This window comes from Tuber melanosporum (genome assembly GCF_000151645.1).
Source record: "Tuber melanosporum whole genome shotgun sequence assembly, scaffold_47, strain Mel28".
In the NCBI taxonomy this organism is placed as follows: Eukaryota; Fungi; Ascomycota; class Pezizomycetes; order Pezizales; family Tuberaceae; genus Tuber; species Tuber melanosporum.
This window is the reverse complement of record NW_003299092.1, coordinates 649,778-671,069: the sequence shown is the minus strand read 5'-3', so window position 1 is coordinate 671,069 and position 21,292 is coordinate 649,778. Positions and strand designations below refer to the sequence as shown.

Sequence of the window (21,292 nt, the reverse complement as noted above, 5' to 3'; positions counted from 1 at the left end):
CAAAATTAACTAGCTCTCAACGGCAATGGCAACGCTCCCCTCCTCATCACCCCGCTCCCTCAACACTTCTTAAAGAAATTGCTCTACACCAACCAAAACCAAACCAATTTACTTAAATTTTTTTTTCAATAAACTATGCCTCCTATTCTTCTGTTAGGCGGAGACAACTTGATAGACTTCAAGATTGTCTAGGCCAATCAAGATTCGTTTTTGTAGACGGAGATTGTCTAGGAAGGCTTGGACTTGGCTCGTTTCGTTTATGATTACTAGGAGCGAAGTAAAGTAGGTAAAGTAGGGTAGAATCATAAAAACAATATTATATTGTTAAGGTCTCTTCTCCGTTGCTTGATGATGTCTAAAGCTTGAGAGGCACTTCGATATTTATATTCCGCGTCTGAGTATTCATGGACTACATCTATCTATCATACAACTATATACTTCTTCAATCATAATTCGAAACGTCGAGTTTTCTTCCAAGATGCGAACACCTGTGGACTTTGAAAACCATCACACCCTCTTTGGTAATTACGATATTTCTTCTTAGGAAACGTACTGTCTCCAATAGTAATATACCGATTAGCAGAGTCTTTAGACTTATAGCCTAGTTCTTAAGTCGAACTGAGTTGGCTCCAATTGTCTTTGCCATTGATAAAATGATCAGTTTTATCCACGGCTATATCTGCAAAGGTGGTCATTATTACAACCATCGTAGGTCGCCTGACTCCGATCCTTTGTAACTCCATACCCAACCGATAGATTTTCTCTGGATGACTTCCTATTAACTCACAGGAAGCTATTCCACCAGATTGGTAATTAATCCCTTGGTCGGCAATCCTTGGTTGCTTTCTGGGTAGTAGGTTTCAGTAACTATCGTAGTATCGGGAATCACCCCATGACTACGATGTATTCCGAAACCCAGTTGCAACACTCCGTGAAGTTCGTTGGCTTCTTTGGTAGTGTCTTTTTGGAGTTCTAGACTCTTCTGGTAGATGTAAATGTATTGGTCTCTTGTAGAGATCCTTTACCATTTGATACCATCTCTTTGTGCGAAACTGTCCTGTTACTTACAGCCCATACCAAAGGTATCATGTCTTTGGAACCAAGTAACTCTCTGAGTAGTTGACGAAATCACTCCGTTCTACTTCCCAGACCTAGCCGAAGATCCCCTCTCATATAACCTGCGAACAGGATCCAGTCAGATGGACGGCGGCGACGTATACAGTGTTATTCAGACACCTTCAATTCTGTGGTAATATAGTCACAGGACGCAACTGAGATTAATATATATGATGATGTGCGGGCCCCGTAAGGGAGCCGGAGGGGGGTGTTGGAGACCAGAGATTCCGATTCTAAGTAGGGTTACCCTACTTAGGGTGGTTCCTAGGTATCGGATTCTGGTATTCCTAACATCTTCGCAGTCATGCCAACCAGCCTATTCCCTCCAAGCACCTTTCTGAGTTTACAAGGGGACAAATTCTCAGGTTACACGAGTCTCAGATGACAAATCACCAAATTTCCCACTACCTTGACATTCCTCTCAGTACTGTTAAAAGCACATTTGCAAAGAGAGATCAAGAGGGCAAGGAGAATGAAGGTAGAGGAAGACATCCTAAAACTACCAAGTTGCAGTATGATGCTATGGTAGAGGAAGCTCTCAAAAATCACCATACCAGCTACTCTGAGATTGCTGAGAGAGTGGCTCCCAATGTTTCTGCTAAGACTGTGAAGAGAAGACTTGTACAAAAGCTTCTTAAAAAGTGGATGGAACAAGAAAGGGTTAATTTAGATGAGGATCTAGCTCAAAAGACATTGGAATGGGCATTAGCCCATAGGAATTGGACAAGGCAGATGTGGAGAAGGAAGGCAATGTGGGGGGATGAGGTAGCTGTAGAGAGGGGAGGAGGAAAGAGAAGAAAATGGGTATTTAGATACCCAAAAGAAAAGTGGAATAAGGATTGTGTTGAACCTACTGCTAGGAAAGGAGAGAGAAAGATTAGTCAGATGATGACTGGTTGTTTCTATGGTCAAACTCATGGTCTTTTTTTACCTGTTTTTCCTGATCCTACTTCTGCTGGAGGTGGAGTGACTGGAAAGTCAATTATTGATGTTTATGATCAATATGACTTTCCAGGGATATGGGAGGATATCAAGGAGCATGTTGGAGAGGAAGAGGTATTTTTGATCATTGACAATGCTAAGACTCACTTGCCTTTCAGGAGATGGCTCAGGAGAAATAGAATTTCTCTGATGGAAATTTCTCCCTATTCACCAGACCTCAATCCAATTGAAAATGTTTGGTCTCTGGTGAAAGACAAGCTTCATAAGCACTATCCTGAGCTGTTTCTCCTGAAGGGCCCTGTCAATGAGATCAAAAAAATTATAGAGGAGGCGATCACTCATTGTTGGGAACTTCTGGACCCAAAGGTTTTTGATACTTTGGCAGGATCAATGGTGGATAGGGTGGAAGCAATTATTAAGGCTGATGGATGGTATACTAAATATTAATATCTACTATGTATTTATATTTTTTAATTTTCTTTTGGGTTTTCATGATAGTGGGTTGGTGGGGGAGTGTGGTTGTCATCACCGAAGATTTTCCGGCCGTTGACAGCTAGTTAATTTTGTCCCCGGACAATACTGGAGATATCCTCCCTTGGCGATCAATTTATCAATTGTCTCTCATAACCTCGGCCCTCTGACCGAGATTTTTTTTCCTCCCTCCCCACCGGTATATATCCCTGTCGAAAAGGAAAAAGAAAAATGTGTCGCTCCAAGCCGTGGGATTTCCACTCGTTTATGCGGTCCATCTGCCGTTTTTTTCTTTCTTCCTTGACGGGTCGAAGTGGGAAGGATGCGGTGGGTTGTGATGGGTACTTGTCCTTTTACTCGTATGATACCGGGTTTTTTTCTTCCTTCCTTCCTTTCTTCTTCCTCTCGAGCACTGGGGTAGATGGTCTAATGATTTTACCATTTTTTGGATTTTTGTTGTTGTGTGTCGTAATTGTTTTTCCAAGTCAGGTGTTGGCGAATGACTTTTTTTAAAATCGTGGCTTGGAAAATGATTGCTTCGACAAGATCTGATTTGGGTGGGGGTGGGGGTGGGGTGGGCATGATGATATCGGTCCCGGGATAAGGTATCACGGATTTGTCAGTTTGGTTACGGAACTCGTCGCATAAGATGGGTATGGGAATTTCCAATGATGACACTCAGAATTGTAAAACTATCATAATCAAGATAAGCAATCGGGATCGACCAATCGATTCCATTAGTTAGGTTTTTTTGGCAAAAAACGAGTTTGGCTTTCACATGTAATCTATTTTGATGAACCCGAATGGTTGTTTTCGGGTCGTAATCCGATTCCTCGGGAAACGGAGTGAGCTATCTACGTACCTAAAATTCTGGTCGAGAAAGGAAGGAAGGAAAAGAGCCTTTAAATTATCCATCCTCTCTCTCTCTCTCTCCGCGGAGACACTTGAAACTTTGTTTTTGCTGGTGAACAGGCACGGGGTCCTTGATTGACATGTTCTGATGTGTTAGATTTTGAGCATGGTGAGGGTATGATAAAGAATGTACGGTACCGAAACGGGGGCGCTTGGGTAGGGGGGTAAAAGCCAGGAACATCATTATATAATACAACTCAAACTGACGATTCGGTGTACAGTATCCGTACTAGCAACCTTCCGTTTTCCGTCCCAGTGGTATGCAGATCCTTCGGGGGCTTTCTCTGCCGGTACTGTAGCTGGATATACATTTCCCTTTCCTGTCCTGGACCCTTGCTGCCTGGGGTTCTAGGGACTGGGAAAGCATGCTGATAGTACCCGAATAAGGTGTTATTGATATTATCTATCTATTACTTCATCGAGCTCATGTTTCTGTAAGCACAAGTACTCTACTGAGGCTGGATTAGGTCTCCTGTTGATCCCAACCGAGCCAGGTTACCTCTTCGGGGATGTCGGATTTGGCTCCCGGTAGTGTCATCTGGCGCTTTTTTCCTTGGGCGTGCACAGGTAATAATTCGTATGGAGGGGCCACTTGAAATTTGGTAAAAAAGTAGGTGCCAAATGACCCCAAATACGTCATATACAAACCCATGCTCAACGATCGACGACTGCCCCGCCTTCTTGGGAATCGAGTAACTTATTATCCTTGATAGTATCTAGTCTATATCTCCCACGTATAAATTTAAGTGAGAAGATCTGGACACGCCGTGTTGGGTTACCTAGAATAGTCCAGGACATGTGGTTTGGTGATAGGCGGTCATAGGACATGGGTTTTGGTGGCGTTTGGTGTGTGACGGGTAGGCACACAATATAAGATCATCGCTTTCACGTCCTGTGCTGCTGGGAATAGGATATGGGTTTGTGGTTTTGATGATACCTATTGTCATGCATTCGGCATCGGGTATTTGGCTTCGCCATGTTCCTTTTCAGACTATTTGGTATATGGTAGTTGGCATAGGGCATAGGCGTCAGGGATCACGGAGGATCAAGAGATATCAGGATGGTTCCGGATTGTTTGAGATCACAGTGGGTCGTGGTTTGTCTGGGTGGTGTTTTTTTTTGGAGCTCCTTGAGCTCCGGGAGTTCGTTATACGGAGATATATACTATATATCTCCCACTGTGTCATTAATAGCTAGCGTCACTAAGGCTCGTCTCATCGGTCGACCTTCTTCCTCTAAGTTTTCCTCATTCACGGTGATCTTGGTCTTGTAGCTGCGTTTCTGGTTTGTTTCTTCAGCCCAGTAGCCCTGCAGTCGGTATTATACTCGTAGTAGCTAGGGCGTACCGTACTGTGTAGTTATGATGCCGTTGCATGTGGCAGTCTTGCCCACCGCTGTGCCGAGTGACAATGTGCTCATTACTATTAGAAATTGTGGATTTATGGTAGAAGATTAAGTTATGGTTGGTGCTGATAGCTCCGGGAGTCAGGTAGATCGTTGAGGAAGTGTGATGGATTGTCCTGGAGCTTTAGCTATTTACGGAGAAGATTATCCAGGCATGTTTTTCCTTTGTTATCACGGAAGTGTGTGGAGGAATGGGGACATGCGTGGGGAAACAGATACGGTATGTGTGGTGATCCATGGCAGAATCAGGATGCTCTGATTACCTTTAGTCTTAGCTAGGGAAGGGGGAGGATTGGGAGTAGAAGAGAAAAAAGTTGCGTACCATATCTCCCCATCTCTCCTATGCAGTTTCCAAGCTCCAAGAAACTCCTTGTACTCGCACTATATCACTGACCGCTGAGCTGTGATATCCCTCCCACCTTAATCCACCCTAGGGCCTGTTTGGATATAATTGTTCCGTTACGTTGCCCGTATAGAGTGAGGGTTTCAAAACGGAGGAACGAATGTTCCCACAGAAAAAAATGCAGTCGTGGATGCCAAACAAGCCCTTAATAATTACCACTTGCGGGAGGCTAGCCAAAATAAGTCGTGAAACAAAAGAAAAACTTCAATACAGTGAGAAACCCACACCTTGGCATTTTTAACAATACTTGTAATATCGCACGAGATATGGGCTTATTGGATAAGATAATTTCGGCCACTTTTTGTGTTTGAAATGGGAAATGACCAGGCTGGAGCTTACACGGAGTCGGGAAAAAGGGGGTTTAAAGGGCACAAGAGTAGTCGTATTAGGAGAACTGTTCGATAAGGTGAAATGAGATAAGAGGTAAAAGCGCGGAAAAGGAGGAAAGTATAAAGAAGGAAATTTTCACTGCTGGCGCATTCAACTGATGTGTGCTGGTGCGTACGTACTCGTGCCGATATTTCCAACATTTTGCTTCTTTAGCTCCCCGAGTGACTCAACATGATTCTCCGTTCATTTGCTGGCACTGATCCGCGGAGAGAGTTGCGTCTGCTATAGGAAAGCTAGTCATTCGAACTCTTCAAATTGCGTTAATCACCGGTGGTATTGTTTCTCAGAGGGCAGATTTTGGTGGTAACCACCTTCGGTCCGTCATTGGGAAATGGCTGGAGCACTATGAAGAATAAAATGTATCAACATTTGTTTGCATCTACATTTTGTGCTCGAGTACCGGCAGTCTATTTTAATTTACAGTCGGGTTGGTGGGCTGGGTTTTAGAGCCTACTCCCGACCCCAGCCCCTCCTCTATAATTTTCGCTACTTCCCACATTGTCTCTTCATCCCCGTACTGCGCCATGACCTGTATTCCTACAGGATCGTTCTCTCCATGCATAACAGGTAGGCAGATTGCCGGAATACCAGCTAAGCTCGCAGGAACCGTTAATACATCATTCACGTATGAGTCTAATGCTGATTTCTGCATCTTGACATCTTCCAGAAATGGCGCCTTTGATAGAGAGCATGGGGCGATAAGCACATCCACGCCTTCTTTCCCGCGGCCTTCCTCCAGGTTATCTGTTATAAGGTAATTTGGTTGAGCAAATGCATTACTGAAGTCACGTTGTATGATTCGACGGGCAGACTGTGCTTTAAGGAAGTAATTGTCGATGGCTTCGGAGGAGAGTGAATACGCCCCGGCAATTATTCGCCTACGGACTTCTGCGCCAAAATTTGCGCGGGTAGGTGAAAAAAGAAGACCGTCCTGTGAGCGGTCGGCGGGGTCTCGATAACCGTAGCGGACTCCATCGTATTTGGCGAGATTAGAAGAGGCTTCAGCAGGAGCCAGGACATAGTATGCCGATAGCGCGTGCTTAGTATGAGGTAGAGATACAGGCGCAATTCTATGAGACTGCGAATTCAGGTGCGCTAATGTGTTTTCCCACGCATCACGAACGGGGTCGTCCAATTCTACAAGATTGAACTCCTATAAAGTATTGAGCCCTGTTCGAATACTGGATAGGGAGGGGTATACCTCGGGATATCCTATAGCTAGTCTCTGGCCCCTTCTTCGGCTGCGTGATAACCGGTCTTGGATCCGTTCTCTTGTTTGCGGTGTTATGCTGGTTGGGTCGTTGTCATCGTGGCCATTGATCGCATCTATAAACATGAGCCTTGTGAGACGGGAAGTGGGAAAACCATAAGATACCATATAGCTTTTGGACACTTGAGATATTTCGACCAAGTATCCCAACTGTGTCTAATGAGTTTGCATAAGCAACTACCCCCCACCTAGATAGCATTCCATACGAGGGTTTGAATCCAACAATTCCACAGTAAGCGGCTGGGAGACGGACTGAACCACCGGTGTCGGTCCCTAGAGCTCTACCAACACCAAACTTAGTGTTGCGCCTTAACCTCATTCAAGACTTAACCTACGCATAGCACATTCCCGTAGCAACAGCAACAGCACTGCCCCCGGAACTTCCACCAGCAGATCTGGCAGGTCGACCATCTTCGGCGGACTGCATCACGGGACCGAAGTGGGAATACATTGAATGAGACCTTGCCACTCAATGGTTAGAGCCAGGTTTGATATGAAGAGCCGGGGGCTTACCCCATACCGAATTCGTCCATGTTTGTTTTCCCCATTATCACCGCGCCGGCCTCCTTGGCCTTACGTACTACCGTAGCGTCGAATGGCGAAACGTATTCTATTCTCTACTTTAGCCAGTTTTTTCGGGCAGGGAATATGTCGACGATCGTTAACTTACGCTCCAACAGTTTCGAAGCACATGTCGTTGGAAAATCTGTTGTGCAAATGTTGTCTTTGACTGCAATTAATTGTCCATCGATAGAAGATTTGCTCTCTCCTGAATCTAAAAGGTTAATAGGGCGCAATCATTAAGGGAAACTAGGAAAATAACCTGCCGAGATGCGCTCTTGGGACGCTTGAACCTGACTGAGAAGCTCTGGTTGAGATTGTACTGAGATGAGGGAATTGAGGGCAAGGTATTTCTCGGCAGCAAGCAGGCTCTTTTTGGCTATTTCCAAGAGAGCCATTGCCGGAGAAGGGGCAGTCAAGAGAGCTCCTGGTAGATGACGGTGATAACAGTCGGAAGGGACCAGAGAAGCTTTACTAAGGAGCAAGTTAGGTTACCCGGCCCTGGAGCTGAGCTAAAATTTGAGCCGCAACCTTCCAGGCTGAACTTTTCCTATCAAGGGAATCTGATGTCCGAAATTTGTTTACCGCGATCCCGTTTCACGAGAAACAACAAACAAGATGTCCAAAAGAGCGGCAATGAGGTTTGTAAATTCCGTGAGTTTGCTAAAATCCCACTTTTCCCTTTTCTAAATTATTGATATAAATTTCAGGTCTGGAGCTCCTTCCATGCCAAAAGTGGACTTGAACCAACGTACTCATGACTCCCCCCATCCTATACTTAGTTAACCTTGGCCTATGCATCTATAGGTTACTATCGACTGTTTGTGAACTCCTATTCTAGATGCTCAGGGGGTGTTGTGCTAAGATAATGGCGCGATCACAGCTAAAGCTTATAAATGTCGAGCCCGGAAAGGTTGACTTTGAGCTTTTGATTGAGAAGATGCACACGGTTTGACTGCCCACTTGGCTCTATTAGACTATTTTCAATTAAAATTGACTACAGAGTAGAATAGATTGGGCACACTTCACGGCGGCGCCATTGCTTCAATGGGTAATCAAACAAACGTAAATATACTTTCGTCACGCTGATATTCCGGCAGTTGACCTGGGAGGCTCTTTGGCTGTAGCCTCCAAAGGATTGTTCTCCACAGGGGTATCAACAGACCTCAATGGTTTGTTTTTACCCATCACTACACCTCGAGGCATTAGTGACGCTCCGCAGTAACATACCTAAGTTCCGGAGGTGAAGTGGGGCATGTCATTCGAGGCGAGGCTACTTGTGATAAGTGTAGGCTCTAAAGCGACTTTGATGATGCCAGAGGTATAATGGCTAACGAGTTAAGTTGGGAAAACGCTTGCGTATACTACGGTGTTATTCCGCAACAAGGACGACCGGTTGGTAGCTAGAGGAAGCCATACTAAGTTTGTATATTCCTTTTCTCTTCTCTAGCTGTTTTCTAATTGTGGATCTGTCCAGATATGTAAAAATTGCACTTACTGACCCGCAGAACATCCTTGAGGAGTTGTCGCCTGAATTGAATAAAGACACCTCGGGGAGGGTGATGGGGTCCTAATGTATTATCTAGTGTGACACCAGCTCAAGCTACACATGCTTTTAGAATACATTTACCTATGCCCTTCTTCGAAAGTTGGGGCAATCTATTTACATTAGTCCTTTTCCCCGGTTACCTCACCTCCAAACCCAACCGGCCTTCTCCCTTTCCTCGCAGGGATCACTGCAAGAGCCTTATATATGGCGCCCATACCTCCTGCGTGTTCTCCAACAAGTCTATCATGACCCAACCTTAGGGCCTTCTCTTTTTCTTCATTTCCATCATCCCAACCATAGCTCGGTTCCTCCTTAAGTTCGCGTATCAGGAATTCAGTTCGCTCTTTGATACCCAGCATTCCCAGAAATGCTCTCTGCTTCACTGGCCCATGCACTTCCACCTTTTTAGAAGAGTTAATGGCCTTCTCTGCCAGCGCAGTAAAGTCCACATCTGCCGAAACGTCCACCTCCCCAGGCCGAGAAAACGGTGAGCAAATCTCGTGCTTTAGGATTCCACGAAGCGAATTAGCAGGTACAGTGTCAGAAGTTCCGTAATCCATAATTAGCGCAGCGCCGGCGCCCGCCTCGCCAATCCTTTGTGAAATCTTCTCCATGAGCCCTAACGACTCGGGTGAAATTTCTATTGTCGCATTCTTCAATTTCTCAAGATCCTTATACCTCTGGGACAAGGGCGGAAGCAATATAGAGTGGGGGGTAGGAGCATTAGCCAAGGCCAATGAAAATTCCGGAGTATTAGATCTAGTCTCTAATTCCGACACCCCGTCTTTGGTTATGAATTGGCCCTTTCCGGGAGAAGTATTTACTAGCATTTCCCGCCAGCCGTTGTCCGTATTTGTGAAAGCGTGAATTGGGAGAGCATCGAAGAACTCGTGAGCAATGATATAGGGAGTACGATCCTTGTCCCGAGGAATGAAACTGAAGTCCTCATACCAGATAATATCTGTCTTCGGTGACGCCTTGCTTTGGCAGGCAAACCCATTCTCAATTTGTCTCATTTTGGTTTTCGGTCCGCAGAGGAGAACCTTTTGAGCTTCACGGAGTGAGGAAGAAGCCTCGACGAGGTATATCGCCTCAACCGAATCAGCCATAGTTTTAAAAATTAGCACAACCTAATTCCACAATCAGTCCTACATCACTCACAACCACGGTGTAAAGGTCTAGGGGCTAAAGGCGTACTCTCCAGAGGTCGCTCATCAGCGTCCCCCTCCCGGGTCCTAGCTCAATAATCTGAATCTTCTCCCCCTGACGCCTTTGCCTCATCCATTCAGAAACAACCCATATCCCAATCAACTCCCCGAAGACCTGAGAGATCTCCGGACTTGTGATAAAGTCCCCCTTCCGGCCGAATTGGTCTCCGGTCCCGACCCCGCGCTCTGTGGTGTAGTACCCGCCAAGGTCGGATACGAGACATTGGCGCATGTACGCCGCGAGGGTGATTGGACCTGTCGCCTATGCATCGATCAGCACTATGCGAGGAGGTTCCTGGGGGCATGGTGATAGTGGGCAGACCTCTATCGCTTCAGCGAGGTAGCGTGCTAGCGGCGTTGAACAAGGTGGCTTGCCGGAGGCTTCTGGTGTTGGTGCTGCTGTATGAATTCTATGGCAACTGGTCACGGCGTTGTACGGGCACAGGCGGGGCTTCCGGGGGCCGAGGTGAGTCGCAAGAAGTTTCAATTGAGACGCTATTCGACACTTCATTGTTCAGCCGATTTCGATCTTACATATGGTTGGGGGTTTTGATCGATAAATCGGTATGATAGTTCGTTTTACTATACCTAGGCCGGAAAAACTCCGGTTTATCTAATCGGATCTAATCGGATCTTCTCAAACAACATCATCAATTATCACCAACCGACTCACTCCCACATACTGTTGAAACAGTGAGAACGGAATGATGGTTTTTGGAACTGGTTGAGTGACGAGAAGAATAATGAATTGCTTAATTGACTTCTCAGTAGAGAGCAAACTACCCAGACTATCTACTGTTGAGGGCGAGACACAAGTTGCGAGTAAATCAACAGTAGGAAGTAAACAGAAACAGAGAGAAGAAAAGAAAGGCAAGGAGGTATGTTCAATAGTACCAATATTGTAAGGGGGTTTTGAGATGGCGATCAAGACTAATGCAAGGAGAAAATCAATAGTGCGAGTGATACTACGGTAGTGCCAGAAGCATATTTCAACACATACCCATCAGATGACTGCAATACCTTTACCGGTACTTATTATGGAAAATTGGATGCGCGCGTCTGAGCGCCCATACTAAATCCGGACCTGAATGTCCTGGTGATTCACACTAGATAAGTTACTTGTGCTCGCAGATGCGGTCGATAGCCTCATCCATACTGCATTATCGCCGTCCGCTCCAGTGGTTAAGTTCATGCTTCCTGCATCTGGCGCTGGCATACGGCTTCCTCTATGGGATTCCAGTTTAAACTACATCGCGGCCCTCGTGCCACCCTGATTTCTCGGTCTGTGCCTTTCCTTGAAGTGGGAGATCCAGCTGATGCTTTTTGATACCTGCTTGTTCTGGAGATCTCGGAATTGTGCGGCTCTTAGGGAGACGGATGTATCCGGATATGTGTTACCCGTGTGATACTTGAGCTCGCATCTTGCTTCTCGATTGCCTGCAGTGAAACGGGGGGGGGGGTTGTAGGCAGATAGCTCGCCAGCAAGATTGCTTCATTTCGGCGCGAGGGGAAAGCGGTCCTGTACGGAGTGCACTGTACAAGTGGGGGGGACTGGTTGAAATATCGTGAAAACTGGAAGGATAACTGGCCTCGCGTTAGGAGTTTGGAGTTTCCTCTGCTAGTAAATTTGGGATCTTGTAGTTGTATACCGGTACTTGTACTGTGGTTTAGAGTTACGATCAAGTGTTTATTACCTTACGATACTGCAAACCGCACAGGGTTGGTGTAACTTAGCATGGGGTACTGTACGGTACATACTGGTATGCTCCCGCATCATTCGCGAGGAGATAAACCGGGAGGTATGATAGTTGATTAATCAAAAAAGAATGACCCCGTTTTGCTTAATAATCAAGCCTCGGCTCACTCTGGAGCCAGTTTTTCTTCTACTCGATTAGAAACCGTGATAAAGATTGTCCCTGGATTGACCTCTCCGCCAAATGTCATGAGAATCCCCTAAATCACAGAGACTATGATCCAGACGTCAATATCCCGTCAACCTATGAATTAGTCAATTGATTATGATACAACTACTTCGGCGCTTTGCTTCCCTAAGTGCTCTCACAAGTATACTCCCATCTTCACCCTCCGAAAAAAAAAAACTCTAGTCCATCCACTCTCCTAACAATTCCTCATGCGCAGAAATAACATCCACAATGACCACCCCACTACCGGCGACCGAGCCCCCCCTGACACTATACACCTCTATCGCCTCAATCCGACAATGGCGCCGCGAGCAAGCGAACCAGCGCAAGAGTGTAGCCATGATACCAACAATGGGCGCTCTGCACGCCGGGCACGCCTCGCTGATCCGTTCGGCAGCTCGGACCCACAACAGCCTAGTGATCAGCATATTCGTCAACCCCGCGCAGTTTGCTCCGCACGAGGACCTCTCGCGGTACCCGCGCACCCTGACCGCAGACATCAAGCAGCTGGAAGCTCTGAACGCAGAGTTATCCTCCCCGGGGTTCCCCTCGAAGGGGAGGATCGAAGCGCTGTTCGTGCCCTCGGTGCCAGAAATGTACCCTTCCGGCATACCCCTGCAACAGGAACTTCAGAAAGGAGCATTCGTGACCGTCACTCCGCTGTCCAGTCGCCTGGAGGGCATCACGCGCCCGCACTTTTTTCGTGGCGTGGCGACCGTCTGCATGAAGCTTTTTAATATCCTCCAGCCGGACGAGGCGTACTTTGGACAGAAGGATGTTCAGCAGACGGTTGTGCTTAGGCGGATGGTTGGCGACTTGCATGTTCCTACGAAGATCAGAGTCGAGGATACGATCAGAGAGGAAGACGGGCTGGCGATGAGCTCTAGGAATGTCTATCTTGGTGAGAAGAGGCGGGGCTTTGCGGTGTGCCTTTACAGGGCTCTTAAGGCTGCAGAGGAAGCATACCTTCAAGAAGTAGCGAAGGGGGCTGCAGTAATTCCGAGATGGGTTCTCACAGAACCTGCTGAGAAGATACTCGCAGAGGCCGGAAGTGATGAGGTTAGAACTGAGACCGAGTACTTTAGCGTTGCCTGTCCGAGGGAGTTGGAGGAATTGGAGCAGGTGGATGTTAATGTGGGCGCAGTATTAAGTGGTGCTGTCAGGATGTTAGCAGCACAGGAGGGCGAGGGCCCGGTTAGGATTATCGATAATATCATCTTGAAGGGTAAAGCAGAGACCGGAACACAACGAGAACAGGCATCGCAGGATCCGAGGACCGTAGTCGACGTTTAAAATAAATAAAAAGTTAATCAGATTCTAATGTATTTTTATTATTACCTAGAATTAAGTCATGGGGGGTCACTCGGTGAGCTCATAATCAGGCGGCAAACGGTGAGTTTGCGATTTCAACTCGTGGCACTCGACTTCAAAAGTCGGAGAGAATTCTCTGAGTGGGCTTGCCGCGTTTCTCTCACAGCAAAGCCTAAGTTACTCTTCTTAATCACCTTTAATCATGCTATGACCGCGCCTCTGAATGCCATGGGACCGTCATTAGCAATCAGCGATCGTTGCCCATAACTCCTCTTCTCGGGGGGATGTGTCAGCTCCCACCACCCTCTCAACGCTTAATAAAATAGTGCAAGTTATCCAACCTCACGGCGGAAAAAATCCGAATTCACAATGTCATGTAAGCAGGATAAGTATTTGTCCCCAAGGTATGGAATGCCTAGCTGGCGCAGTGGCTACTGGTGTCAAGAACCAATTAACCCCCGTGCAATTAGCAAGAGACCAGGAGTTCAATCTGGACCTTCGTTTTCTTCAATATGTATGGCTGTATGGCTGTAGGGCAAATTAGACCCGTTGCAGGGTGGTATCATATGATAGAGTCCGACTCTGGGCAGTACACCTAACAGTGAGGTCTGCGATCGGCGGGGTAGCAGAAGAGGAAAAGGGAAAGGAATAGCAACGGTAAGTGCTCAATGCTATATGCTCTACCGTACAGACTCTGTGTGGGTGGCCTTTTAGGATCAAACGATCCTTTCAAAGCTGAGACTTGGTATGAGATCTTCTTGAGAAGAGTACATACTTTAAAGGATAAGATCGGGTGTAATCAACACCACACTGGTACCCCTACACAGCGAGTACGGTAGACTGCCCCACTTTTAAATTTGCAACCAGAACGCTTCGTTGTTCCGGTATGATAGGTAATCTTTCACCCCAGCCAAAGTGAGTAGTGCCTCTACTTGGACCCCGGAGGTTTCAGAATCACAATTGCAAGCCAAGATTGATTAAAAACGTTGGCGGGATAGAAATTCTTTATGATACCTCCCTAAGCATGAAGCCGAGGAAGGTGATGATTACTGTGAACGTGGATCCAGGGTGAACAAAAGCAAGGAACATGAAGCGGCATTTCGTTTCAAGGCCTGGGGTTTTTTCTTTGCCTCCTTCTTTATGATACTTTTACTTCCCGATCGACCCCAAGTTTGCTCAACTCCCTTGAGATTTAGGTTTTATTTTCGCTGTTCCGGAGGGGGTTTTTTGTTCATGCAGAGCCCCACGTTGGGGCAAGTTGATTCAATAACAAAATAATCACAAGTTTCCTCTAGAACTTGCCTGAGCATTTCACCATTTTTAAAAGTGCCGCAGGGTTAGTAGCGACGTATGACGCTTGGAGAGAGGTATCGTAATTTGCGAGGACACACAATTCCCTGCCAATTCCGCCCCTCTGGGTACAGTACACTTCACTATAGTATGATATGATAGCAAGCATCAACCGGGGTTTATGGGCCGATCCGCTCTCACAAGAAATCACTCGTATTCCCCTTCTCCCCGACCAATTGTTGGATATCGCCGTACTGGTTTTGGCGTGTGGTGCCAAAGAAATTTCTATACACCGAATTATGGGGTCTGTGGGAGTTTTTATGCATTTTGGGTGGCCGTTCATCTCAAAGCAATCCCTCTACCGCTCGCACTCGTACCGGTACCGTACTCGTACACTTCTTGTCTCCCATTCACCCCACTTTCTGACACCGATCGCCCATCTCCAAGGATACCCGTGGAGCTCACTCGATGGTTGGGCATAACTCCTGGAATGAGGTGGTGACACAGAGGAAAATATGTTGGCAATCGCATCACCTGTGCGTTATAAGTTATACTTGTCAGGGCATAGGTATGTGTGACGGTCTTGGTCTACCCGGGTATAGTAGAATAGAGGACATCAAAATCCTTCAGTGTCCACATCCGAAAAGAAAAAGCCAAACTATTCTCACTACTGATATCACTATTCTAACTATTATCCCTCTATAATATTCCATCAAATTTTGGACATAAAAAATTTGAGGGACTGGACGGTGGGTAATTCGCTAAGTTACTCGTACATGTTATACGAACCCCGCCAGTTCGCCTCCCAGATTACCGGCTAAATATACTGTGGGGGCCATGACTGCTATGATACTGTAAATGGTTTCTACTCTCCATACACTGTCGCTGTCATGATACGTCACCTTGCCCTATTGTCATGACCTGTAAATTTAACAAAGGCCCCGTTCCATAGTACGAGTACGGTATCGTACTCGAGTGTTGGTAGCATGGGCGCGACCGGGCTTTCGGGCTGCGAGTACCGAGCTAATTCGTAGGATACAGTATAGGGCCGCGAGGCTAGACTAGACCTGGCCGAGGTACTTGTATGCTGATGCCCGCACGCTCCCGACTGTCTACTCGTAGATGGTTGGGAACGCTAGCAGCCCAGGCCTGGTTTAGCCTGACATACCCAGCCGGTTGAGAGGATTGCCCCGCCTGGGGGAACGGTACTCGTATTGCGAGAGTGGTATCCATCTGCACTGTCGAGATTTATACCTTCCTGCCTATATTATTCTCCACCTGCCTATTATCCATCCCGCGTTTCCGGGGCTCCACCGGGCGGAGGGTGAATTTCTCCCAACAAAACTGCAACTGAGGAGTCCGAATGATAGGGTGCTTGAACCTAGCGTGTCCTGTAAGGCCCTCAACGAGAGCAATTATGCTTTTTCACGGTAAACTTGGACTTGACCACTCATCAAGACAGAAGTGGGGATTGCCTGAGGTGGCCTGAAATACGGATAGTAAGAGTCCCGGCGCGGTTCCCACTGCATGTGGACTATCACAGCCCAAGAGATGTTCTCGGGCACACTTCCTTTTCATTTTTTCATCACTAGTAGTCACTCGGTTTGCGGTCTTGGTGTTGACTTATGTGGATGGATTAGGACAGTGGTGTTAATTTGTAGGATCTATCGAGTGATAATTTCGAAAGTATCATTACTGGCTTAGAATAGGGCGGTTTCGGTCACCAGATGCTCTCTCATGCTATTAATACGTTCGGATGTCGTGATGTTCGGTTGTCTTCGCTGCTCCCTGTTAGAATAACTCCGGAACTGGCCATTTCCTTGGTTTATCAAGTGAGCCACTTTGTTACAGTCACTCCTATCTCGTAGCGAAAAAGGAATTGGAACAGTAATCTGGGGGGATGCGGGCGATCCTCGGTTTAATCAGTGCTTGCATTGATTGGCGTAGTCGAAAGCGGTCCCCCATTCCATAAACCGCAATAGGAATGCTAGGATACAGAAAATTCAACCCCCCGAGGTCTCTAGTGAACCCGCCCCCACCATCCTCCCCTTCCCTTAACCGCCATAAAAGCCAACCCTCCAAATACCCTGCATCCAAACGCCCGCCAATCGTTGAAAAGCCCGATCGCGCGAGAGAGATTTGAACGAGGGGGGGACTGGCCTACTGGCGGGTTACTCGGCTTTCAAGCCTGTGGCGAACAACACTATCATCGGACATTGGGGGCTTCTGTTCGGGGGGTATTACGGGATGCTGTTTTCATGTGGTATCTCAACCTCAAATCTAAAATTTTTCTCGAATGACAGTTACCGTACTCGAAGCCTATTTCGTCTTTGTAACTTGTATTTTGACTACGGAAATTGGTCGTAGAGGGGGGCACGGGACGGAAATATATGGGTTCGAATACTGGGTGAGATAGAATCCACGGCATTCCACCAGCGTATACTGTAGCCAGGGCCTTTAACTTGTCCGTATCGATACCAATGTTGAAAATAATGGGGAATATTATGAAAGAGACATGGTCGATTACAAATAATTCTTGGCCAATCTCGGACTTCAAGGCAAAGCCCAGCTCACAATATAGAAAACCACATCCAAGGATCCCGATCACAAAGTCCTCTTCCATAGTTCATCCCTCTCCGCAGTTTGGGTAGATGACTAATCACACCTATCCTACTAATTTTGCCCTCCCCTATCCAGCACCAGCCAGTGGGGCCACCAACTGCTGCCTGAAAAATCAGCCTCCACTGACCTCTTATCTTCAAAAACTCCCCCTCCGCTCCATCAACCCCGCCACACCAAAATTCACGAAACAAAACAAAACAAAAAAAAAAAACCTCAAGTACCTATCGCATAGGAACACAAACGAAACGAAATGGGCTGGTTTTGGGCAGAGCAAGAAGAGAAACCCACTCCGAGGGTCAGGCCCGGGCCTCCCCCGAATCATCCTACGTCTAGATCTCCTCCGGTAACTCTTCTCCTCAAACCTCCGCTTTCTCATTTTCAAAATAGTGAAACTAATAAAGTATCCTACAGCCCTCATGCCCGATGCACAAATCCACACCATCAGACTTCTCCGGGGGTTCCAGCAGTGGCAGCGACGTCACCTCCAACAATGACATCAACCACCTAAACCTAATGTTCAGCAGCCTCCCGCAATCCCGCACCCCGGGGCAAAGGACCAATCTACCAACGGAGCGTGAGACCTCCAGCATCCCGCGTGGCGACTCCGGGCTATGGGAGTACCCATCCCCACAGCAGATGTACAATGCCATGCGCCGGAAGGGTTACGACGACACGCCCGAGGACGCGGTGGAGAGCATGGTCGCCGTACACAACTTCCTAAATGAGGGCGCTTGGGGCGAGATCGTGGTGTGGGAGAGGCGCTTTGGCGGTGGGGTGCTGAACGCCCTGTTGGATGCGCGCGAGGCGGATGAGGCCGCCGAGAGGGCGGGGGAGAGGGAGCGAGAGGGATTCCCGAGGTTGGTCAGGTTTCAGGGGAAGAGTCGGGAGATGACGCCTAAGGCCAGGATGTTCCAGGTGCTTGGGAGGGTTTACCCGGAAAAGTTTGGGTAGGTGATTAGTTTGATTGATCGGTTGGTTGAGATGTGTGGAGACCGAGTTAATGATTGTGCGTGTATTTCAGGGGACCTCCGCCGTTCGATAGGCATGATTGGTACGTACTTCGACAGGGCGGGAGAGAAGTTCGCTACGTTATCGATTATTACTCTGCGCCACCGGAGCCTACAGGTGAGCCGGTTTTCTACCTGGATGTTAGACCCGCCATTGATAGGCCGAGTGCTATCCTCGAGAGAGCTATGGTGTGGGGAGGAGATCTGTGGGAACGAGCTAGCGGAGCTGATGTCAGAAGGGCTGCGGCGGAGAAAGCTAAAAGGGACTCTTCCTGACGGGCTCGTTCATTCCTCAATTAATTAATTGACTTTGGGAGTTTTATTTTTGTTCTTTTTTGTGCTTCTCTCTTTCTTTCTTTTACTTATTTTGATATTTCTTCTGTCAATGGGTCTTTTATGCTTGACGAAACCCCTCCCCACTCCATTGAGTCTCACCTTTTCTCCATTCTTCCTGGGTTGTCCTTGCATCATTCACAAGTTCCTATTCCGAATACTTTTGGCCATCGCGTATCGGTGGGAATTACAGCTTTTTTAAGGCTCAATCACGGGATTTTTTATTTTTTTTCGCGCAGAGGAAAAAATAACATATCAACTCTCCATTCAATCAATACTGTTGGTGCTGCGTGCACTCAACAATTTACAAAATAATCCTCAAAATAAATACCATACATTAAATCTTGCTAAATCCTCTAAACCACGCCTGTCAGCCCATCACTACCTCCCACTCACAGGAGTTCACCATTGTGGACGCTAACACTAAGAAATGACCTATCCATCGAATTAGCCAATTCCATAACTTCTATGAAAAGAAAAAGGAAAGAAAAGAAAAAGACTTAACTCACCATATTATTTATTAGTCCTACTACTCCTATCCCCTTCCAGTTGCATCGGTCATAACGACCCCGCACTGATATCACAATTTTCAGAGGATTTCTCCTCGACAAAGGGTCAGCGCAGGGGGGGCACTGGCACAAGGTCCCCTTTGACCCTAATAGTCACCTGCACCAAGGATGGCCCCAAATCCCGTCTAACTTTGATACAGTCTCCCGAACTGGTACCAAGGCTGGCATATCAATGGTGCCTTTATACTGCTAATATTAGTCTATATTTGAAGTCGGGAAACTGGACTGGTCAAATACCTGACTTAATTGAAAGAAAAAGAAAAAGAAAAAAAACACCTCTTACTTGGAAGGGAAATGCTATTTTGGTCAGGATATTTACCAATCTTGTAGGGGTGGAATGAGTGGTGATCCACCCACCCACTGGGCGCCGTCCCTGATCTAGAGGGCCAGCTATGAATGCTGACCCTGCTAGATCAGGTGGCAAGCCCAATAAAGCGATCATAATAACTCCCATAGAGGCAGAGATGCATATGGAGGAGGGGACATATCCAAAGGAGGATATATTGTCCATGGGAAGGGGTTCAGAGATTATCGTCTATGATAGTGGTAGTGGATGAATGGTGGTGGATGAACAATGATGGATGGGGGAAGATATAGAATATGAGAATGGCAATTTATAGAATAATTTGTCCCTTATCAGGTGTTGATAAGGGTATTCAAGTTGCCTTGCCTCATTGGTGGCCCAAGTAGTTCCATCATAATAATAATATTATTATGGTCTTTAGGACCAGTGTTTTTTAGCGGCTCCATTGCGACTGTGCCTTAATATGGATGCTAGGGCCCTTCACTATCCAACCCGGACGGGTTCTGACTGGCGAGTGACCGAGCCCTTCAAAGGATTTAAAGACAAAAAACCAACTGCTTTGGTTTCCGGGTTATCGAACCACCGAACCAGACCCCACGACCTTGCCAGCAGAACATGGACTGACCAATCTCCCAAAACATAATAGGAACCACACCATGAAGCACCACGAAGCACCTCCATGTGCTCGGCTCACCCCCGTCCATTGAGGCGACCTGATAGTGGCTTGCGTACGGGTGTCAGCATCAGCCTTTCCGGCCTTAACTAGTGCGGGTGAACAAGAAGTACAAATGCGGCCGATAGATATATCCGTCACGTAAATTCTGATAAGAAAGATTTGGTGAACCCCCTGCGGTAGTGTGCACAGGAAAGCACATGACGGATATATCAATAGACCGCACTTGCACAACAAAAATCTTGCCCCGGATCGGGGTTATGGAAGAAAGGGAACCAACTGTGCGGAATACTGCAGTGGATAAACATTGCAGTAAATACTTGCCAGCGACTCGAAGGAGGCCAATTGCAGCTGATGGTTTCGCTTCCTTCCGTTAGTTCTGACGTTGGGGGTGGCTGGTGGCTATGAGCTATCAAAACGGAGCGCATAGGAAAGACAGAAAAATAGGCCACAACTCACAGGGAAACAATTGCCAAAAATTAGGATCCCTATTCGCCATCTGAGGAGTGGTACAAGTGTATCCTGGGGCAAATTCTCTGCTGTACTATCGTTCCCGCCCGCGGATCCTGGGTGCCGGCAGCAGCAGAAATGGGAAGGCAATGCTTACGGTTATTGATGCCATTGGCAGGCGGGTGGCTCGTGTGGTGTATAACCCAAGGGGAATCTCTCCAGGGGAGTTCGTACGGTACTCGTAGAGTATCCTTCTCCCCCACGTCCCTCCTGGTGGTACAGGAGGTCAGAGGTATGATACCAGTATTATAAGGCTCAGCGTCTCCTCCTCCGCCCTGTCGTGTCCGACACCAAAATAAACTTCCGGTCCAAATGCGGTAGCATTTAAGGACAAATACCGACGCATGATCCTTCTCAATAAACGCTAGCACAACCATCTCACAGCTTGGAAATGATCTCTCTGCAGGTAATATCCAACACCGTGACCACCACTCGACAGGTTGGGTGATTTTGATTCCGATTCTGGCATACCCAAGCATCATGAACCTAATTGGTAGAGACTCCGAGAGATAAAGCAACAGAAAT

General features: G+C 47.1%; 6 protein-coding genes; 3 read left to right on the top strand and 3 right to left on the bottom strand.

Moving 5' to 3' along the window:
* Window positions 1-6,022: 6,022 nt before the first annotated feature.
* GSTUM_00008496001 (uncharacterized protein) lies at window positions 6,023-7,867 on the bottom strand (the record flags this gene model as incomplete). XM_002840077.2 has 8 exons in its annotated part: window positions 6,023-6,791; window positions 6,840-6,964; window positions 7,014-7,020; window positions 7,060-7,189; window positions 7,244-7,369; window positions 7,422-7,518; window positions 7,579-7,683; window positions 7,732-7,867. The coding sequence occupies 8 exons, from the start codon at window positions 7,865-7,867 to the stop codon at window positions 6,051-6,053; spliced, it is 1,467 nt and encodes a 488-aa protein (XP_002840123.1). The 3' UTR covers window positions 6,023-6,050.
* A 443-nt stretch (window positions 7,868-8,310) lies between these two features.
* On the top strand, window positions 8,311-8,919 carry GSTUM_00008495001 (uncharacterized protein; the record flags this gene model as incomplete). Its single annotated transcript, XM_002840076.1, has 5 exons — window positions 8,311-8,418; window positions 8,478-8,520; window positions 8,570-8,641; window positions 8,692-8,757; window positions 8,813-8,919. The coding sequence occupies 5 exons, from the start codon at window positions 8,311-8,313 to the stop codon at window positions 8,917-8,919; spliced, it is 396 nt and encodes a 131-aa protein (XP_002840122.1).
* An 85-nt stretch (window positions 8,920-9,004) lies between these two features.
* GSTUM_00008494001 (uncharacterized protein) lies at window positions 9,005-10,737 on the bottom strand (the record flags this gene model as incomplete). XM_002840075.2 has 3 exons in its annotated part: window positions 9,005-10,148; window positions 10,216-10,488; window positions 10,549-10,737. The coding sequence occupies 3 exons, from the start codon at window positions 10,735-10,737 to the stop codon at window positions 9,138-9,140; spliced, it is 1,473 nt and encodes a 490-aa protein (XP_002840121.1). The 3' UTR covers window positions 9,005-9,137.
* A 218-nt stretch (window positions 10,738-10,955) lies between these two features.
* GSTUM_00008493001 (uncharacterized protein) lies at window positions 10,956-13,492 on the top strand. XM_002840074.2 has 2 exons: window positions 10,956-12,290; window positions 12,366-13,492. The coding sequence occupies exon 2, from the start codon at window positions 12,380-12,382 to the stop codon at window positions 13,439-13,441; it is 1,062 nt and encodes a 353-aa protein (XP_002840120.1). The 5' UTR covers window positions 10,956-12,290; window positions 12,366-12,379; the 3' UTR covers window positions 13,442-13,492.
* A 3,443-nt stretch (window positions 13,493-16,935) lies between these two features.
* On the top strand, window positions 16,936-18,982 carry GSTUM_00008492001 (uncharacterized protein). XM_002840073.2 has 4 exons: window positions 16,936-17,714; window positions 17,783-18,145; window positions 18,212-18,318; window positions 18,393-18,982. Exons 1-4 carry the CDS (start codon window positions 17,622-17,624, stop codon window positions 18,652-18,654), a joined length of 825 nt encoding a protein of 274 aa, XP_002840119.1. The 5' UTR covers window positions 16,936-17,621; the 3' UTR covers window positions 18,655-18,982.
* A 32-nt stretch (window positions 18,983-19,014) lies between these two features.
* On the bottom strand, window positions 19,015-20,969 carry GSTUM_00008491001 (uncharacterized protein). XM_002840072.2 has 5 exons: window positions 20,717-20,969; window positions 20,538-20,652; window positions 19,518-20,307; window positions 19,221-19,466; window positions 19,015-19,146 (listed from the first exon to the last, which is right to left on the bottom strand). Exons 1-3 carry the CDS (start codon window positions 20,754-20,756, stop codon window positions 20,121-20,123), a joined length of 342 nt encoding a protein of 113 aa, XP_002840118.1. The 5' UTR covers window positions 20,757-20,969; the 3' UTR covers window positions 19,015-19,146; window positions 19,221-19,466; window positions 19,518-20,120.
* Between the last annotated feature and the right edge of the window lie 323 nt (window positions 20,970-21,292).